Source organism: Chelonia mydas, chromosome 15 (genome assembly GCF_015237465.2).
Source record: "Chelonia mydas isolate rCheMyd1 chromosome 15, rCheMyd1.pri.v2, whole genome shotgun sequence".
Lineage (NCBI taxonomy): Eukaryota > Metazoa > Chordata > Testudines > Cheloniidae > Chelonia > Chelonia mydas.
Window position 1 is genome coordinate 17,616,101 of NC_057856.1, and position 21,795 is coordinate 17,637,895.

The following is a 21,795-nucleotide window of genomic DNA, read 5'->3' on the forward strand; positions in this document are numbered from 1 at the left end:
TGAGAAAGCAACACGTTTGTGTGTGTGGTATATGTTTGAGGTCTACTGTCTGAAACTACAGCACAGTCCACATGGCAGCCTATTTGCCTTGAAAGGATTATGGGTGCCTGCACTCAGATAACCCTGGGAAAGGAATCCAACTAACAAGGAAGTAAGATCCTTAAAAAAGAGCTAGACTTGGGCATGTTCTCCCTTTATACCCCTTTTTGCTAGCCCTTGACTTACATACTCAGCAACTGCACCTAAGCATAAGCAAGCACCAGATAGAATCTCTTTATTTACTTCTGTCACACTAAGCCTCATGTGGAAAATAATATATTCCTTGTTTGAGGGATTTTTGAAAGCTTAACATTATTTATGTTGATATCTGAGACTTAACTGTGAGTGTTAGAAAAGCAATGCATCTCAATCCTATGCTATAAACAACAGACTATGCTTTGAGCAGGAGAGCTCTGTTGTAAAAATATGCTGCAAGACTGCCAATTGACAGGAAGTGTATTTATCAAGAATAGATCCTATATAGTAATACCATACATTGTAACTGACAGGTAACTCATGGGAACATTACACAGAAGGAGGAAGATCTAAAATTCAAACATAAACCAACATGGATCTGGAACAAATGACTGACAACATCTTAGCTCAGGAACCAAAATATCAGTTTCACAGAATCTTTCTAAAAATAAAATAGTGAAATAATAATTCTCTGTACATAGAAGTCTTGCAATTGCCAATCTTAAGGCAGGCAGGCAAACCAATTTATCTATCAAGATGTTTTTAATGTGCCCATCACCAGGATATCTGGGTACCAACAAATGCAAATCCCCACTCCTCCTCAGGGAGGCAACACAATCTAGTAGAAGAATGAGCACAGATTAAACAGTCAGAGTTCTGATTCATAATTATGGCTCTGCCACTGACATTCTCCATGGCCTTGGGCAGCTCATGTTATTGTTCTTCCCAAATTCCCCTCATCTGCAAAATAGGGTGGGGGAATAATATATCTACATCTCAGAGAGTAGTAGTGTAGTAGTGGAGTACTGTGTCCAGTTTTGGGCCCCACACTACAAGAAGGATGTGGAAAAATTGGAAAGCTTCCAGCAGAAGGCAACAAAAATGATTAGGGGACTGGAACACATGACTTATGAGGAGAGGCTGAGGGAACTGGGATTGTTTAGCTGGAAGAGAAGAATGAGGGGGGATTTGATAGCTGCTTTCAACTACCTGAAAGGGGGTTCCAAAGAGGATGTATTTAGACTGTTCTCAGTGGTAGCAGATGACAGAACGAGGAGTAATGGTCTCAAGTTGCAGTGGGGGAGGTTTAGGTTGGATATTAGGAAAAAAATTTTCACTAGGAGGGTGGTGAAGCCCTGGAATGCATTACCTAGGGAGGTGGTGGAATCTCCCTCCTTTGAGGTTTTTAAGGTCAGGCTTGACAAAGCCCTGTCTGGGATTATTTAGTTGGGGATTGGTCCTGCTTTGAGCAGGGGGTTGGACTAGATGACCTCCTGAGGTCCCTTCCAACCCTGATATTCTGTGATTCTATGAAGGTTAATTAGGTGGTGTCTGTACAGCTCTCAGGAACATGTCAGTGCTAAGTACTATTATTTATTTTTTACAGATGGCACATCGGAAGCACAGAGATGTTAAGTAACTTGTCCCAGGTAACACAGCAAGTCAGAGTCAGAGCTAACATTAGAACCCGTATCTACTGACACCAGTCCTGTGCCTAATTCAAGTCCCGCTAAAAGGATGTTCTCACTATAAAAAATATTTTTAAGAAATTACCTTTTTTATTTACACAGTCAAGGATTTGGGTGTCTATGCAGAGAAAGAAATATAATGTCATGGGGGTACATTTTATATTAATACATTTTACTTTCATGGTAAAGATAAATGAATTTTCTTTGGTTCCAGTCCTACCATGTGCATAGACCCTTGCACTCATGCAGAGCCCTATTAATTTTATTGTCTGTTCATTGCTCCATTGAGTCCACTGTAGCCTGAGGAACATATTTATTCTTGTTCTTCCAGCAACATAGGAATTGCCATACCAGATGAGACCAATGATCCATTTAATCCAATGTCCTGTCTCCAATATTGACCAATACTCGAGCTTTCAGGTGAAAGTTCAAGAAACCTCCTATTGGACAATTATGGAATAATGTTCCTAGGGGTGGAAACTTTTCCCCAGAAACCAGCTATTTAGTGCCTGGGTCTCTGAAGCCTCCACATGATGTTTCTTATAAGAAGGAAATTCAACAATACCAAAAAACAAAAACAAAAACAAAAAAACCCCACCACCACCACCAACAACCTACAAATTCTTCTAAGGAACCTTACTCCTTCACCAAAGAGTTTAATTTCTAAGGAAATTTGTTTTAACTCTTTCTAGAGATAATTACCATTAACTCTAGCTGTCAGAATCCTTTAGAACTCTCCCCTGTGGGGGTGCAGAATCTTTGGCTCTAGGGGGATGTCTACACTGTAAATGAAGGTGTGATTATAGCATGGTTAGGTTTACATATGCTAACTTTAATCTAGATATCACAGGTAATAATAGCAGTGTAGAGGGCATGGGCTTCAGCATGGCCAAGCAACCAGAGTACAAGCCTGCCAGGAACCTTAGGTATGTACTCTGGTTGCTAGCCAGTGCTGAAGTCCATGTCTACGCCACCACGTCTACACTGCTACTGCTACTTGTGCTAGCTAGATTAGTGGCTCTTCTGTACCCTGGCTGCATTATGGGAGCAGGGAGACTATACAGTGGAAAACAGAAAATAATTACATAAAACCACTATGTGTTTTAAAACTCTCCTCTGCTGTGATGCCTACAACAAATTTGACAATGGTTATGCAGCTGGTGTGTGGTAACACTGCTTTTCATGCAGTTTTGTCTTATTGTTTCCTTGTGCTCCACATATCTGTTCTGTTGTATCTGCCTGTTGCCTCTTGTTTTATACTAGATTGTAAGTTCCTAGAGGCAGGGACTGACTTTTTATTTTGTGTAGCACCTAGCAAAATGGGATTCTGGTCTATCATCAGGATCCCTTGATCCTACTGCAATGTTACTACTGCTGCTATGTGTTTGGTGGAAGACTATTTTACATTCTCTTTTTTTTTTTCAGAAAACATAGGGGTGTGGTGGTGTGTGATGGAAAAGTCAGTGCTTGCTTGATTCTCCTATTCCTCAAAGAGCTTGCTATCTTATTCCACTTCAGAGAGTGGGGAAAGAGCAGAGCATCAGCAATCTCAGATCTACACAACCACCTTGTTAGTAGATTATTCCCATATAAAGAAATTGGGCAGCACTTGTTGGGCCAGGGGAGTCTCTGCCCAACAGCAACAATGATCTACCAGAAAAATACCTTTCCCTGCCAAGCCCCAGGATCCATAGGCACCCCCACCCCTAACGGGCACTCACTGCACCAGGATTTGGTTTGGCTGGGGTGGCTGTAGCTACTCTTAAGTGTGTTCTGTTGACAAAGCCAGAATTTGTTAGAGCTCTCCCTAGGGTGACCAGATATCCTGATTTTATAGGGACAGTCCCGATTGTAGGGGCTTTCTCTTATATAGGCGCCTATTCCCCCCTACCCTGTCTGCAATTTTCACTCTTGCTATCTGATTACCCTAGCTCCCCCACCCCCGAACTGTCAATCAGTTAAATTACCCCCAAAGAACCGCGTGTGTACCAAGAAGTGGGGGGACAGGGGAACATCTGTGCAGCTCTTTCCCTTTCTTTCTCTCTCTCACACACGACACCCTCCTCCCTGCTTTCAACCCTAGTAGCCCCCTGTGAGTCTCTCCCAGAGCTGAACAAAATCACGCTCGGTTTCTCCCAGGCTGAAATCCCGCTTCGTTTCCATCCTGCTCCTTTGGGGGGCACAGGGCAATGTGTGGGGAGGAAAATGCAAGACCTCTCTCTCTTGCCCCATACAGGTGACTCCCTAGAGGAGGGGGAGAAATACAGCGCAGGAGGAGGGAGGGCGTTTAGGAGTGGGACAGAGGCAGAGAGGAAAAGGGGGGAGGTCCAGGCTGGAGGGGGGGGGTAGGTATTAGGAACAGCTGCTCCAGCCTCCGCTCCCTGCAGCCAACGCACAGCACGCAGCAAGAGCGAACAGAGCATCAGGATCCAGCCACCATGGACAAAACTTTCGCCCTGTCCAGCTCGGGGTGGCTCTTCCTGACAGCAGTGGCGTTCTGCTTACGGGCTGCCAACGGCAAGGTAAACGGGGCTGGTCCTCCCCCCTCTGCCCTGGAGTCTGCCCTGCTCCCCGCTCCCCCAGGCGTTGCGGGGTAGACCCGCGGCTCTACCGTCGCTGGGGAGGGAGCGGGGCTGGGGTTGGAGCAGGGGCTGGTTTGGCTGGAAGGGGAAGGTGCCCGGGCACGTCTGGCTGGTGTTGTTTGTGAAGGGCTTGGTGATGGCTCTGGCGGGGAGGGAAATGCTTTGATGTGCAAATGGTGCCCATGTGCGAGAGGGAGAGAGAGCTGCTGCCGCTTTGTCAAGGCTTTGTCACCCCCGGGCGATATTTAACCTATTCCCTTTCTCATCTAATAACACCAGCCTCTTCCCCCTCCCCCGCATCTCCCTGCCTCGCCTCTGTACTAAACTGCGCTGAGATGTGCGAAAAGTTCCGCCGGGACACGTTGACTTTTTTTTTTTTAATTAAGTTGCAAGTGCTTGACCACGTCTCAGATCTAACAGGCTTTTCACGCCTTGCAGCCAGTGCAGTCGCTGGAAAGCCCGATTAGTGCTCAGTGGGAGGGACTGGTAAGATGACAGTGAACTGCTGGAGCCAATTAATTAGTTGTGAAACTGACCGAGAGCTCCTGGCTCTTGGCTGTGTCTTGAGAGGGCCTGGGAGACAAAAGTCATGCCGCCTACAAGCTCTCAAGCTACTGATCAGACTATATATAAAATACTGCTGCATATTTTCCCAAGAGCTGCACTACTCACCCTAATCCTTTGGAATGGCATCAGGTGGTGTTATCCCCATTGTACAGATGGGGGACCTGAGGTAGAGAGGCTGTACATTATCCCTGGTCACACGAGTGTGACAGAGCCAGAGCTAGAACGCTGGTGTTCTGACTCCAGGAGCTCATGCTGCTGAGGTGGGGGTACCACACGGGAGAGTCAGATGTGGCTTTCTGAAGCTGAGAGCAGCAGGGGGCTAGATCACCTCGAAACTACGGTAGGAGCCAATCTGCCAAGCAGGGCTTGCCAGTGCAGGACAAAGGGGTCATAGCAGGGCTCAGCATTGAGCCCAAAGGCTTGTTTCAACCACTGTACTACACTACTGGACCTCTTTTTCTGGTTAATTTTTAAAATATTTCGATGTCTCTGCTCGCTTGTGTTACGTAGTGCCCAAAACATGTGTGGTGCTGTACAGAAAAATAAAAAGCAAAAGCCCTTGTCCCAAAGATTTTACATATTATGTGGCTTGCTTTTCAAACTGCGTATTCTCTGCTGTGAATACTATCTTTCTCAGCAGTTCATTGTTTTATATCCAAATTTGGCCCACATCTAGCTTGTAATATCTTGCTTTCATGTCTGAATTATTGACCTCAGAAATGCCAAGTGATGAAATTTGAGATTGTAGAGAGCACAATGTATACGAAGGAAATGTAATCCCTTATTGTAACGTATCTTGTACTCATTTTTGTATTTCTAAGCCATATTTGTGCCTTAGCAGGCTGAGCAGTGTGCAGGAAACAGTAAGGGTTTGTTTGCATAAGGTAGGGTATGAATTTAAACTGCTGTAGTTACACATGTATAATTCCACATGAGGAGTTATTCTAAAATAAGAGTGCCTCTTTCCGGTTTAGTTTGTCATTTTGGAAGGGTTTAAGGTGAACTGCAAAAAGCCATTTGTATTTTGGAATAAGTGTGTCCACATGCAGAAATTATAGTAGTTTCATTATAACTAGAATAATAGTATAACTAGAAAAATCTCCCAGGTACACAAGCCTTAAGGCTGAGGATTCAGATATTGCATACAGTTGCTCCTTATCTATACTTTGGAGATGACTTGAAGAGAAGGATTACTAGTTTATGATAAAAAGAAAAGGAGTACTTGTGGCACCTTAGAGACTAACCAATTTAGTTGAGCATAAGCTTTCGTGAGCTACAGCTCACTTCATCGGATGCATACTGTGGAAACTGCAGAAGACGTTATATACACAGAGACCATGAAACAATACCTCCTCCCACCCCACTCTCCTGCTGGTAATAGCTTATCTAAAGTGATCACTCTCCTTACAATGTGTATGATAATCAAGTTGGGCCAAATCCTGGATTTGTGCTGGAAATGGCCCAACTTGATTATCATACACATTGTAAGGAGAGTGATCACTTTAGATAAGCTATTACCAGCAGGAGAGTGGGGTGGGAGGAGGTATTGTTTCATGGTCTCTGAATATAATGTCTTCTGCAGTTTCCACAGTATGCATCCGATGAAGTGAGCTGTAGCTCACGAAAGCTTATGCTCAAATAAATTGGTTAGTCTCTAAGGTGCCACAAGTACTCCTTTTCTTTTTGCGAATACAGACTAACACGGCTGTTACTCTGAAACCCAGTTTATGATAATATATTGTGTATAAAATGGGCCAGAAAAAATAATTTGGCTAATTCAGACTCTGGATTGCACACAAAAAAATTTGCCCCGAACATAAAAGCAATAACATGAAATAAAGTTTACAATAGAACTAACAGAACCTAATCAGTAGAATTAACCTACCCTTTGATTTATAAAGTGATTTATAAAGCACTTGAGACATGTGGGTAGCCTGGTATAATCACTTGCTTTGCTATCTATTATTACTTCCCTAATTGTGTGCATGTAATCCAGAATACAAACAGGGTTTAAACAATGTAAATGGCCATGTGTGGTGCCTCCCGTAAAGGGACACAGGTATAAGATGGGACATATTAAATAGGTCGGGACAGAAAAGCATCAGCTTTATGGTTCCTTGAGGGAGCTTGAATATGTACATATCCTTGTGCAATGCACAGTCACTTGAACAAGAAATGGTCACTAACCATTTTGATGAAATAATAGGTAATCCTGGTCTCACTGAAGTCAACAAGACTTTTGCCATTGACTTCAGTAGAAGCTGGATTAGATCCTTTTGGAACAAGTGTTAATGGCTCTAAGATAACTGGGAGGTATGGAATCTTTGTTCTCTGTCCCAACCACCTTGTTATAAGAAAAGTGGCATGTAAAGCTCTGTCTTCACTACTTTAAAAAATTCTGCTTTTTAAATTTAGGATAACTCACACATGTTAGCTATCCTGCTGTAAAATCCCAATAGAGATAAGGCACTGTAATTTGACCACAGGATTGACCTTGCCTGGTTTACCATGGGTGGGAGGGTACAGCACTGACTCACCTAACTACCTTGTTGTAAAAAGCACAGATGCTTTGTCTCTACACTCTCTAATAGGATTTTATAGCAAGATAATTAATGTATGGTAGTTATCTTTCTGTAAAAAATAATTGAATTCTCTTTATATGGAATTGCATCATTTACTAAATAAGATACATAGCTTATTATCTGTTTTGTTAATGTGGATGCACACTTCTCTGGTCCAACTGCATGCTTCTCTTATTGAGCTGCATAATTCACTAGTTGCCTGATTTTTTTACATACTTCTGAACTAGTTTGGCATTATAATTTCTTCCATATAGTTAGATGGAATTAGTATTAGCTGAGTTACAGGCTTCTGCATGTGGGTGGGGCATGGAAGAATGTTTGCACAAGCTGTATATTTTGGTAGATGCAAAACAGCTTTGCTGATCAACTTTCATTGTTCACACACTTTGAAATCTCGCAGTTTGATTTCCTTTAAGGTGTTTAATCTAGCTATGTACTGATTTTTAAAGATGCCTTTTTAATGGTAGCACACTGAATCCAGTTGCAGCTTCCCGTACAGACTTTACATCTTGTGACGTCAACTTACCCTTTTTGATTGCATATGGTCTGTAAGTTTGCATGACAGTACAGGATAATCTTCTTATGCTCAAATAAATTGGTTAGTCTCTAAGGTGCCACAAGTACTCCTTTTCTTTCTTCAGAATGATATCTATGCATCTATTCAAGTCTCACTAACCTCAGCCGGCATCCTGTAATGGAATCTCAGCACAGGTCTTTGAAAACTGTCTTGCACCATGTGTGTATGTGAGACAGCGGAAATTGCTTGGTATTATCAAGGATTGTGTTATGGTCCTCAGCCTGGAAGTGTCATTGTTTTTTATCCTTTTTGGTTGGATTCGGATTCTTAAAGAGTTGGATTTGTAGTTTTCCTCTAGGCTGATGGCTCAAATCCAATTCAAGTTAGCAGAGACAAAAACTCTTGCTGTCTGGAAACTGTATTATGTCCTGCAATAAATGAATTGTTATTAGGTGGCATCTAGTTCACGTCATTAAAAATTATGACCAAAATTGACACTGACTGGGGTCCCCATGTTGGTTTCGATACAGAGATCAAAGATCGTGTGGGCCAGAGAGACTGAACTGCTCTTTCACCCTTGGAGGTGGTCTGTCCAGGTCAGAGTTGAGGCACACTGGCAAGTCCACGTGGAGAAACTTGGATTGTTTGAAGCCTGTATCTGGTTTGTGGATAAATAGAATTCTGTCTCCAGGAATGTGAACCAAGCACTACATTAACAAGAAAAAAAAAAAAGCTAAAAATCAAATGAAGGAGATACTGAAGACGTGATGGAGATTGTTGTTCCTGTTTGTCTACAGCAAGTGGAACAAGATCTGAAGATCAATGGATTGTTTATCCTGGAGAAAATATAACTTTGAAGTCAAACAAATAGCCAGGCAGTCAAAATTCCTATTCTGTGTGAACTACAGTTCCATTAATAAAATCCTAAAAGAGAAGATCTATATTTATCCAAACATAAACCCTCCTATGATATACTGCTATCCACTTGCTGCATTGAAAAAGGGTGTTTAATTTAAAAAAAAAAAGTGAAAGGGGTCTTCTGCTATCCCAGATTCTCTAGTTAGGGACTTGATCCCACCCCATTGAAACCAGTGGGAATTTTGCCATAGTCTTCAGTGGGAGCAGAATGCTTCCCAAGACCAGTCAAGTATTAAAAAGTTAAACTACAAAAATATGCACCTCAATTAGAAAAGAATGTGGCCTGATTAGTAAAGTGTATGAAATTTCAGCTATTAAAGTCTGCAGCTGATCAACAAAGCGTGCTGGACAGTTGGCAATGTATCCGGAATCTCAACTACTGAACGACAGCATCCTGCCAGATCAACCAAGCATGCATCTGAATTAGTAAATTATGCAACTGGAGCAGCAAAATATTCACCTTAGACAGTAGAGTATATAAAACCTTAGACACTTAAAAGAATGCACAATAGTTAAAGTCTATTGCAATTCAACCATTGCAGTAGGTAAAATAGGTAGCTCATTCAGGTATCTCCAGATGTGTCCTGTACTCAAAAGAATCCCTCTTGCTAAAATAACAGCTAACAATTAGATAGTGGAAGTGATAAAGAATAGGGCTACTACTACTAATCTGGTTTTCAGCCAGACAGCCAGGTGTATGCTGTTCCACCTTGTATTTAGCTGTGACACTGAGTACATTTCCCAGACCTGTGAAGAGGTCTGTAAGCTCTCTCACTGACAGAAGTTGGTCCAATAAAAGATATTACCTCACCCACCTTGTCTCTCTAGGTGTATGCTGAGTTATTTTAGTGACACTTTAACTGGCTTTTCAGTTTCATATAATCATTACTTTATTGGTAACTGCGTGAGTACACAGAACTTTACAAATACATAAAAGACTGGTTGCCAGCTGAGACAAGACATCTTCAAAGAAGCTAAAGATTTCACTAGCAATGAGCTTAAGGGACATTAATCTCTCCATTATCTGTGCAACTATGCAGTAGGAATAGAATATTATAAAGTTTAAATAAAACAGGTAATATTTTTACTGCAGTAGCTTTCCTTTTTGTTTACAATACACTCATATCTGCTACCATTGCACTGGCTCGTATTTGCTGCATGGAGTGTTGGGATACCCAGCCTATCTTGGTAGCTAACATAAAAGTCTAGAGTATTGTCCTGCTATATGTGGGGTGAGTGGTGAATGCTTCCCAAATCCACAGGGGGAATTCCCTAACATCCTGAAGCCCAAAACTTGATTACCCCAATCTTAGTGTGTACATATAATTAGTTTAATAAAATATTCTAGCTACAGTATTTAATTCTGATCTCCTGCAGTTGCTTTTTAAATTTTCCTCTCAGATCCTTGTAAATTAAATCACTTATTTTTGCATATACACAAAGAACATGGGTTGTCTTGATTAATCAAAATGCATGGTTTCAGAGTCCCTATAAACGACTTGTTTATATTTGGAAGTCAATTTTTCTATACGGTCCATCTTCAGCAATGGAATTTGTAACACTTGTTTTGTAGTGGCAGTGGAATTTTTACTTTACTGCTCACTTCAGTACACCGCAAATCTGGAGCGTTATTTCATTTGTTATATAATAAATCTCTGCTTTTTTTAACCCACTCCAACTGATATATAAAACTGGTTTGCAACGAACTTCTTATTTACAACATTTCTGCTTCATTTCCAGGTCAGTTCAATGAATGATCCCATTTAGTTCTTTTTTCCTGTCTAAAATATTTCCTACTGAGTCCAAATCAGTGCCCTTAAACCATAATTGATTTAGGTCATTGAACTCTTATTTTTCATGCATGTTAGTCTGCATCTTGCCACTGGTCTGACTGGTATTTCAATTAGAATAATGTAGAGAGATTTTCTCTTAGAGGATAAAGTTCATGTGGAGGTTCTGGAGAAATAAGATCCTGGAGTTTGTATGCTTAGTTCCAGGCAATTCTATGTGTGAGAGAATATTTTGAGTCTAGTTCCTTCTCTTTAACATCACACTGATCAGCAATGTGATCCAAAGAAGTTTTAGTCCTGATGACTCTAATTACTTAAGCATTGAAGAGGCTGAAAATTGGAAAGCTTTACAAGGTTGGCTTCAAGTCTTGCATATCACATGGGACTCTCTTTAGAGTTGGACCATGATTTTTTTTTCCCCACCAAGATCCTGACGTAGATCAAGAGGCTAAGGGAGCGGTGGAGGAATCATGAAATTATATGGAATCACTTACATTATAGAAGTGAATGGGGTCCTGCACCACTGGAGATACAAACTGTCCTTGGGATGAAAACTGTACCGAAAGTCCCTTCTGACTCTCTGGTAGTTGTCCATTTGCATGAAGCAAATGATCCCATAGCACTATTCAAAAAGAGAAGGGGACACTTTCACCTTTCCTGTGGTAACCAAGAAATAATAGTAGTTTGTGAGGGTTTTTTCTTCTTTCATATGTCAGACATGAGGGCATTAAGGTTTTTGTTTTGCCTTTAAAATATTGGGTGCCAAATACTACCAGAAGGTGGATACCAAACACTGGCCTAAATGGAACAAGCATAGCACCTCCTAGAATCACAGAATGTAAGGCCAGTGGGGATCTCGAGAAATCCTCGAGTCCATCCCACCCCTCCCATGCTGAGGCAGGACGAAGTACCTCAACCATCCCTGAAAGGTGTTTAGCAAACCTATTCTGAAAAGTCTCCAGTGACCGGGATTCCACAACCTCCGTTGGTGACCTATTCTGGTACTTAATTATCCTTATAGTTAGGAAAAACTTTCTAATATCTAATCTAAATCTCCCTTGCTACAGATTAAGTCAATTACTTCTTGTTCTACTTTCAGTGGCCATGAAGACTAGTTGATCACCATCCTTTTTATAATATCCAACATATCTGAAGACTGTTATCAGATCCCCCCTCCTATGTCCTTTTCCGTGTTGAGCATACCTCATTTGCCTACATGATTGCTCTGCTACTATGGTTTAATTTGTGAATTTTTAAAGCCCTGTAGGATTTTTTTTTCAAAGCTAAAATACTGCAGTAGTACATGGCTCTGCATTGGCCCCTTAGGACAATGCACACTAAACATTAAATGTCAAATTTACTGATATTGCTACCTATAATTAGCACTTGAGTCTTAATTAGATGGGAGGAAGGGGTTAGGATGTGCCTCGAGTATGAAAGGTGCTAACAGAACAAAATTATTTTCTGCTTGGACAAGTCCTTGAATATTACTGGTGGGTCTATAGCATCTTGAGTTATGTGTAGACTAGTTATACAAAAGTTATCCTGGCAAATTATTTACTAGTACCTTCATTGCTTGAAATCACTTAGACTCCATTTGAGAACACCTTAATCCCTGTTACAGCTTGTAGTAGTAAATTGTCCAGTATTCCATTCTGCAATAAGGTGCATCCCTACTCATTCCATTCCCTATGAAACATAGTGAGAAGTGATCCAAGTGGTGTGTGTGTGCGGGGGGTGGGGGGTGTGCATGGATCAACATTCACGTTGAACTCCCTGTCAGTACCCGGCCCAAGCCGGGGAAGCTAATGATCTAACCAGCGGTCCAAATTTGGTGATGAATCCTGGTCATGTGGCACCTGAGGCACATTGCGCATATGTTAAGAAGAAGAAGAAGAAGAAGTAGTGTGAGAAGAAAAAGCCACGTTCCCTTTGTGTGCTTCTTTTCTCTCTAGGAGCCTGATCCAAAGCCCACTGAAGTCAATTACAGTCTTCTCCTGGATTTCAGTGAGTTGGGATCAGGCTGTAGGTGCTGCTGACTGTAGGTAGTAGTTGGACACTGGAGAAGTGGGGCACTCAGGCCTGCATCTGTACTCAGTATTAGATGGAGACCTTTAATGGCAGAATGGTCATTAATACTTTGCTTTTACAGCACCTTTATTTTAGGATTTCAAAGAGCTTTACAAATATTTAATTAAACTAAGAGAAACCCATAGTTCTGGGGAGCATGTGGATCACCAGTACTTCTTAAGTATAAGGCGTGGGTGGGAATCAAAGATCCAAACAAAGGCAAGTTAATTAGATGCAAGCAATTGATGAATTAGCTATAACCTGTTACTCTATCTGCATTTTCATCCAATTTTCTTCTCATTCTTTTTTATTAGCTGCCAGATTGCAACATCAGACCAAACGGGAACACAGGTCTCCATTCAGAGCTATTGCAGAGTTAAGGGAGTCTTTCTAAAGTGGACTGATCACCAGTCCCTTACTTATCTTCAATTTACCTGATGGGCAGGAGCCCTCCTGGATTAATTGCCAGTACATGTTCTACTTAGCAGGGCTCTGAGCTGCCTCAGTTACCGAACATTCTTCAGCCCAGAGTGATAGGTTCAGGCCCTTTTAAAGGGATAATTTTCAGGGTTTGCATAATATGTGGGACCTCAAGCTGCTGGAACTGAGGATCAAGCCATGAGTTGCTTGTCCTCTGGTCTGCTGCCAACAGCATAGGTCTGTGTGTATGTGTGGTGGGGAGGGGGGTGTCTGACTGACTGGGAGTTGTGTTTTCAAACGGAGTTAAGACCTGCCTGTTTGAGTTTCAGGGCCCCATGTAGCTGTTTGTTTTTAAGGCTGGCCTTGACCATGTCAAGCCTGGTAGGCTGAACATTTTGACTTGTTTCTAAAAGTAACAGTAACTTATTCCAAGTTTCCTGATAACTTGAAAGGGAGAGAAGAAAGGGCGTCTGCGGAGCAGATTTATTAGGAAAAATAAACTGCTCTCTGGTTGGGACCCTATAATAACAAATTCAATGCTCAGTTTTTTCTCTGGCTGCAGTGCCCCTAAGGCTTCCCCATTTTCCACCTCTCTCACAACCCCCCCTCCCCCCCAATAGTCTGTCCTTTTGTGTAGGCTGTAAAGTGAAATTTACAAGCATCCTGCTCTCTGAAGTCCTGGCAGAGCAGGAGTCTTGTAAATTTCCCTTTACAGCACACACAAGAAGAGATTAGCCTGGGCACAGTGAAGTGGGGGAAAGAGCTGCCATTTATACACCCAACATCTGAACTATAACAGATTTTTGGATACCTAGTGAATTTTAAAATGTAGTTGTAAACAAAACATTATTTTCCAAAATTGTGTTTTTAAGGATTAAAGGATCATCATAAATGTCCTCTCATGTAAGGGCCCCCTAATCCCTAATTCCTTACCTTGAACTTGTTTCCTTGAGTGACAAGAAGAGTATCTGAGGAGGCACAGTAATGATTCTGTGGTGCAAGTGGCGAGAGGGAATGTTTGCAGATGAGCTTTCACATGTGGAATGTTTTCTTCTCCATATGGTTTTACAACATAAACACCCAACATGTGAAGCATCCAAAGTGCCGTGATGAGGAACAATTGCTTCATGTGGTTGAAAAAGAAATCCAAGCTCAAACCAGCCTTTGTTGATTTGCAAGGCACTTTTATGTGTGTGTATAGTTGTGGATTTTTTTTTAAAGCTCAAAACCTTTTTTGGCCATGAAATAGTCATCAAAACACCCGCTAACTCTATGTAGTAAAGGCTTGAAAGAGACTTACCCAGGTAGTCTGTTTCTGCTTTGACAATTTTTTTTTATTTTAAATTTTGGACAATAAAGCTGTATGGGGATTAGTCATTTGAATTTTCTTTCAACAAAAGACTTTCATAACAAAAGACTACTTTTTAAAATCAATCAATCAAACAAACAAAAACACCCTATCCAAATGTATCTTCATGGACATACAAAGCTTGTCCTATTGACCTATACTGGACTTCAAACAATATTATTTTACTGAAACTCTATAGGTTTTGGTTGGTGTACATTTTTCTTTGTTGCTGAGAGGTTCAAACACATTCTGACCATGTTCCCTTACTTTTTAATTTGAGCTGCTTTGGCCTGTTCAATTTCTAGAAAATGAAAACCAGACTGACCTTCTGAGAGTTTCTTCTCCACCCCCACCAATTTCCACCAACCATATCGTTTACTATTACATTTCTCTATGGTGTGTTGTGCAAGTTTTGTTAATTGGAGCTCAGTCTAGTAGAAAAAGGACCTATATTGACCTATTAAAGCCCTGAAGCAAATGATCGTGGTATCTTGAACTCTTCATTACACAAAGTTTCTCTTTCTAAGGCATTAATTTTTTATTTTTTTTTTGCATGAGGGCACTTTGCATTGCATTTGCTTCAATAAGCGGGGAAAAACAGGATGGCAGCTTTGTATGGAGGTAGGATCTTATTTGATATGGCATTTTGCGTCCAAACCACAGAACCTCTCTAAAGAAAGCAATACACACTTCAGCAATTCACAGACCTAATAGGGTTTGAATCTATTGCATTTACAGTCACACAAGAACTTGTTTTCCCAAGGATCAGCCATGAATTTTGGGACTTAGAAAAAGTCTGAGAAGGCCCCGTTGTTTTTGTGAACTACATGAACTCCACCACCCCATGGTGTCTGTTATCTTACGTATATTGTATGCTTCTTTATAGCTGTCAAATGTTTGTGTAAAGATGAGAGGAAAAAACAATGAGCAAAGACTACTTGCATCTGCATTGAACTTATTGTATGACCCTGGAAGTTTATACCATAGGGTAACACTAGTTTGCGTGAGCTATTAATGAGAGACAGATTTCTGCTTTTAGATCTTGTTTGCTAGTTAAAAGTCCTGTCCCCCCCCACCCTCTAAGAATGGATTTGGAAATTCTGCTTCTAATGTAATACGTTAATCCAGAGGTGGTAAAGACCCACTGAACCAAGGGTTTTCAACATCCTTTTTCTTCCTGGATAGATTTAGGGAGAGGAGTGGATTCTGAATCTTCAAATTGTAACATGGGGTTGCAGTATGGTGGGAAAAGTTGAGAACCACAGATCTAGTCCACTTCTCTGCCAGTGCAGAACTCTTATCTATATTGTACACTTGTACTAGCATTTTCTCTAGTTTATAAATGTTTCCAGTACTGGGGCTTCCACATTTCCCTTGGGAGACTATTCAACAACCTAACAGTTCTCACTGCAGGAATATTCTGCAAATAGCCAGGCTAAACTTTGTCTCTTAACTTCATCCAATTACTACCTGTTGTACCACCAGGTATTTATATAGATTGCAGTAGTGCCCATAATGAGCTAGGCTCTTTCCAAACACAGAGGGAAAACGTTAGTGCCTGTCAGGGGGGAGGGATGGCTCAGTGGTTTGAGCATTGGCCTGCTAAAGCCAGGGTTGTGAGTTCAATCCTTGAGGGGGCCATTTAGGACTCGGGGCAAAAATTGGGGATTGGTCCTGCTTTGAGGCAGGGGGTTGGACTAGATGATCTCCTGAGGTCCTTTCCAACCCTGATATTCTATGAAACAAAGGGGAAAAAAAAGGTAGAATGTTTCCCCATCCTCTAGTCCTTTTGCTTAGGGAAACTATACATATTTAGCTCTTTTTTAATCTCCCATCCATCTCGATTTTTGTTGCTCTTCTCAGAACTATTTCCAATTTGTCAGCTTCTCCCCTATAACAAAGGGTTCCAGAACTGACCAGTATTCCAGGCATGGTCTCACCAATAGGTCTACTGTTCCCCCCTCCAGGGTGCTTCAGATTTGTCTACACAGGGAAATCTGCCAGCATAACTATAATGGTATAATTATACTGCTATAACTCCTTGTGAGGACCCTCTTATTCTGGAATAAGAATGCCTTTTCCGGGTTTAGCTTTTGTCATTTTTGGAAGGGGTTTAAGCTAAACCCGGAAAAGGCATTCTTATGCTGGAACAGGAGTGTTCATGTGGAGTTATAGCAGTAAAATTAGGTCAGTTAATCTCCCTTTATCTGCTGGGTCTTCTCCTTTCTGCTCTTTCTCTTAGCTAGAGGGTAAAGGCTGTATAGTAAAGTGAAAGCTACTATATTGTTGAGCTGTCTTGGTGAAGAATAGAAGTTTTGTTAGATGCATATGAAAAGGTCTCTCTATATATGACAACCGCGAAGAAGTAAAATATTGTTGCATTTTTTGCTATTACTGCTCAGGTTGCTTTTATGAAAGATTCAGGGTGCCTCCATTTTTGGGACGCCATTGTGATACCTTGGGTCTTATATTCAAAGCAATGAGAATCTACATGTCCTACTAAAATAAATAATACCTACAGGTGCTCATCCTCTCTAAAAGTCAGGCCCAAGGTATCTCAAATTTGGCAGCCAAAATCTGTGACTATTCCTGAAAATTTTGCCCAAAGATCATGTTTATATAGTAATTTACAGTCAAGGCCCTCCTCTAAATTATGCTAGAGATTCTGAAGTTTTGGTTCCTCACCTGAGCTTCTCCAAATAACATAGATGTTCAGTTCTGGGATTTTGGTTTGGTGTATCTGTACTTGCACTGTACACAAATACATATTGTGACTTGAAATGTTGTACAGATGCTGATTATGTTGCTGCTAAAGAGCTGCTGATTATATCATGGACAGCTGTAGTGTTCAGTGGGTAACTGTTCGCCAATAGCCTCTGTTTGTGCGTTTGGGAACAAGCATTTGTTTGTAATCTGGAAAATGCTTACAGATAAATGAGAACCAGTTCTGTTGTTCTCTGTAGAAGCTGGAGAGCCTTGTTGTTCTGCCTGATGGTAGTCAGAGTGCCCGTGTTTATTGTGTAATTTCTTCCTCCCACTGCAGGCCCCCCGTCTGGGAAAATAGAATATGGGGGAGAGGAGGGACAGTGACTTCATGGTACAATTATGCAATCTGCTTGAGACCAGGTATCACAATATGTTAGTCTGCATCCGTGAAGCTGGCCAGGTGGTGGGGGGGACACCAAGGGCCTCTGTACTGAGACTGCTGACCTTATCCTGCCTCTTCTGCGGCTGCTTTGATTGATGCACACTTGGGGGTGGCCTGCCTAACAGTCCAGCTGGCTGATGTAGAACATGTGACTGCTTCCACATCTACAGCCAGTTGTGCAGACCTGCTGTAACCGGGCTCACTCACCACTCTGGTGCCTCCTGCTGGCTGTCTTGGGAATTCACTTTGTGTGTTAGTGCACCCTCTTCAGGTCATGCCTTGCTGCATTCACTCCTGCTCTAGGACCCACGTCTTTCCAAGGACCATAACCTCCTCTTCAGTTACACAGCCCTCCGGCCATGCCACACACTGTGCTTCCCCATTCCGGGGAACCTGCAGGCTGCTGTTCAGCCATTTCCCTTAGTGGCTACTGCAGCAAATTGTCTCGCCACTTCCTCGTGGCCCCAGCATCCTCTTTGCCCTTGCCTCAGAGCCACCACCTGCAAACCCCAGCAGCCATCCAGGAGCTGTCTCTCGCTCCCCCAGTCCCTGCTAGCAGCACTGCTCTGTCCACCATGCTGGCCGTTCTCTCAGCCCTCCAGAGACACAGTCCTTCCTCCCTGGGCTCCCAGCAGAGAACTGAACTCCTGTTTTGGGGTTTTTGTGTATTTTGCATTCTAGGCAATAAAGTAGTGTCATGTTACAACCTTCCAGCAAGAAGGTTTATTATTGTATGTTGTGAAACAAAGAGTCCAAAATGCAGCCTGGTATCAGAAGGGCCTTTGTTTGTGGATGTCTCCCCTGGCTGAGAGACAGTACATGAAGGCTTATGCAGTGAAATGTAAGTGTCTCCAAAGCCCTCCAGAATTATGAATTCAGCTTCACAGTCTCCCTGTGAGGTGAGTAAATAGTATCCCTATTTTACAGATGGAAGGATTGAGGCACAGAGAGGTTAAGTGCCTGCGTAAACTTACACAGCAAATTAGTAGCAGGTTTTAGACTAGACCCCAGGAGTACAGACATCTAGTTCTTTGCTCTACCCACTAGACTTTAGTCCCTCCCTCCCTTTACTCTAATAATCTTATTGCCCTCCTTGACTTTGGCAGCAACAGGCTTTTATAGTCTTCCCTTACTTAGGAGTCCTACCTGCATTTTTCATTCTCCTGTAAACTGGAGAAAATATAGTAGAAAGTTTGATGCTACACAAAAAAACAGGGTCCTGTAAAGCTGTCAGGTGTGTGCCAGAAAGGATTATGAAGAGGCTTGGACTCTTTCCTAGAAATGGGATTTGCAGAGTGGAAATGTCACATCCCATAATCACTTTCATGTAGTGGACCGGCTGTTCCCTACCGAAATAACAAAAGCATCTGTTCAAAAATGCAATCTTGATTTTTCCTCAAATCCCAAAGGGTTGTATATACTCTAGAAAATGTTACCAATTGCTGAGAACACATGTCCACAAGAGACGCAGCTGACTGGGAGCTGGAAATGGCTTTAACTGCAATCTGTAGACAGGACTAAAGTCTGTAGTGCCCTGCTTCAGAAACCCAAGATAGAATCCTGTAAGAACCAGTGTGGGTGAATTTACTCGTGTAGCAGGAAGACGAATAGTGTGTATGTCCCTGATCAAATAAAGTGTGGAGTGCTGTGGTTTGTAACTGACAAGAATTTTTCGAAGGCCAGTGCAGCTGAATCCTAGCTGAGAATCTGAACAGAAATGAGACCTCTTTCCCTGCCTCTACCAGAGTAGCAATTCATTCTTTATTTATAGCCAGATATTTGCATATCCTGACAAATATCTGTGGATAGGCATGTACATGTCTATTAATCTGTCTCTTATCCCAGGGAGTCGCAACCTTTTTCTTTCTGAGCCCCCCCCCCCCCCCCCTCCCCCATGCTATAAAAACTCCACAGCCCACCAGTGCCACACCAACCGTCTTTCTGCATACAAAAGCCAGGGCCAGCCTTAGAGGGTAGCAAGCAGGATAACTGCCTGGGCCCCACACCACAGGGTGCCCCACAAAACTAAGTTGCTCAGGCTTTGGCTTCAGACCCAAGTGGCAGGGCTCAGGGCCCCAGGCTTGAGCCTTGCACAGTGGCACTTTGGCTTTCTGCCCCGGGCTTCAGTGTAACACTGGCCCTGCTTAGTGGACTCCCCTGAAACCTGCTTGTGGCCCCCCAGGAGGCCCCGAACCCTTGGTTGAGAACCACTGTCTTATGCAACCTATAAAGGTTTCTACATTTAACACTTCCCTGTCTCAGAAGTGGACTGTCTGACACCTCCCACATGTGACACAGAGTTTGAATGCAATGTGATATTATAAGCTGTTAGGGACAGGGCCCTTGCTATCTTCTTGCCTATCTGTAAAGCACTGAGGGCACTGTAGTGTCATACACAGCGATAACAACATGGTTCACTACTTTTTTAGGATCCAAGTCTGTATTACCTTTGCCTGTAATACATCTAACATCAAATGCCCTAGACCTGTGAGCAGTCACCTTTTTAAAAATAATAAATGTAAGGCCTATAGCTCGATGCTCCAGAGGGGAAAAAGCTCTCTACTTCCTCTATGACAAGTGCTGCTGAATAGATCTTCACTTGCATAGTCCAGCTACCCTCAATTCTCCTAGCAACACTGAGAAAGAATCCTTCCATCGACCTAGCACGGTATACGCAGGTACTTAGGTTGGCTTAACTATGTCATGCAAGAGTGTGGATTTTTCACACCTCTAAGCAACGTAGTTATGCCAACCTAATTTTCTAGTATAGACATGTTCTGAGACTCTCCAGCTGTCTTTCTACACTAACTTCTTGGTGTAGATACAGGCCACTAGATTGGGGTTTAAAGACAGACATAGAAGACCAAGCTGGTGGGAGGATAAGGCAAGACATGCTAGAGACTTTGTGTTTTGGTCTCGGTGTGGCACAATCTGGGGCCTTATGTGCCCTGTATTTCCATCTGTAAAACTGTAAGATGCTTTCCTCCCACTAAATAGTTTTAGCACTGTACTCTTTCACTTAATGCCTAACCCTGCCCTGGAAGGGGAGTGCAAAAGTTGTCATCCTATTATGTAATACGGTAGGATCTTCTGCTAATGCTGACACAGTCTGGGATTTGGGGGAGACAGCGTCAAGAGCCGACAATGAAAGTTCCACTGCAGTCTTCAGCTCGTCATGCAATGTCTCAAAGAACTGAGTCACCAACATCAAAACAGCTTCAGAGATTAGAATGGAGATATGTGAAAAATAGACATGTGAATGATGAGCTGAAACTGCTGAAAACAAATACACACGCTTTTTAAATTTTTCTTTTTTTTTTTTTGGCAAAGCACTAGATATGAATCCTTCCATTGACTTCATGCCCTAGTTCGAAAGGCTCCCACTGATCTCCATGGTCTCTGGATCAGTCAGTTAGTGAAATGAATGTCGTATAGAGCTCTTAGTCAATGGGCGACCCTTGGAAGATTCTATTCTGAGAAGCATCCTAAAGCTCAGACTTCTTCAGCCTAGAAATCCCTATGAGAAAAGGACATTGGGTTTCAGCTGGAAATCACACTATACTTTTGGGAGTGTTGCTGCTAATGCCAGGTCAGCAAGAAAGACCTCTACAAACAACGAAGAAAAAAATTTTTTTTTTGTAAATGTCCAAGTTCTGTGTGTGTTTCCAGTGTTGTCTGAAGGTTCAGGCCACACCTCATTTTATTCCAGTTGGTTGGTTTTGCTCTAACAGCTCGGTGAGTTCCAGAGATCTCTAATCAAGACACTGCACCTTGTTCTGCACAGTTTGAGTCATCCCAGAATTTACTGGTAGAACTGAGGTTTGTAAAGAGGTCCCTGAGGGAGAATGAAAGGAGAGAGAGCTGGTGAGGTAGTCTTATGTCCTGCGAACACTTTCAAACTTGTGATTTTAAAATTGGACATTTGAAGAAAATTGGGGTGGGGGGGGGGGTTGTTTAAGACAGTTTGCTGAGCATCTGAAGCTTCTAGTGACTTCTATGGGAGCTGGAGGTGCCCATACCTCAAGTCAGGTCCCTAAAGTTAGGCATCCAAGCATGAAAACCTTGGCCCCCAAGATAGGTTTTTTTGACAGCAGTAGATCCTAATTGCACCCTCCTATGGCACTTCTTGAGCTAGCTGCAGTATGAGAAA

General features: G+C 42.2%; 1 protein-coding gene across 7 annotated transcripts in view; it reads left to right on the plus strand.

The window, feature by feature from the left end:
- LOC102948031 overlaps positions 1-21,795 on the plus strand; it is a 66,961-nt gene that overhangs the window by 7,927 nt on the left and 37,239 nt on the right. For 2 of the 7 annotated variants that reach the window (XM_043529754.1, XM_043529755.1), the window contains 2 exons: positions 1,622-1,664; positions 3,129-4,225. The exons of 1 other annotated variant lie outside the window; for it this stretch is intronic. In XM_043529754.1, the coding sequence (XP_043385689.1) occupies positions 4,142-4,225 (84 nt within the window). In that variant the 5' untranslated portion in view covers positions 1,622-1,664; positions 3,129-4,141. Of the gene's footprint in view, positions 1-1,621; positions 1,665-3,128; positions 4,226-8,481; positions 9,945-21,795 lie in introns of those variants that run through there. 4 more of the 7 variants (XM_043529756.1, XM_037879055.2, XM_043529757.1 and 1 more) reach the window with 3 other exon arrangements.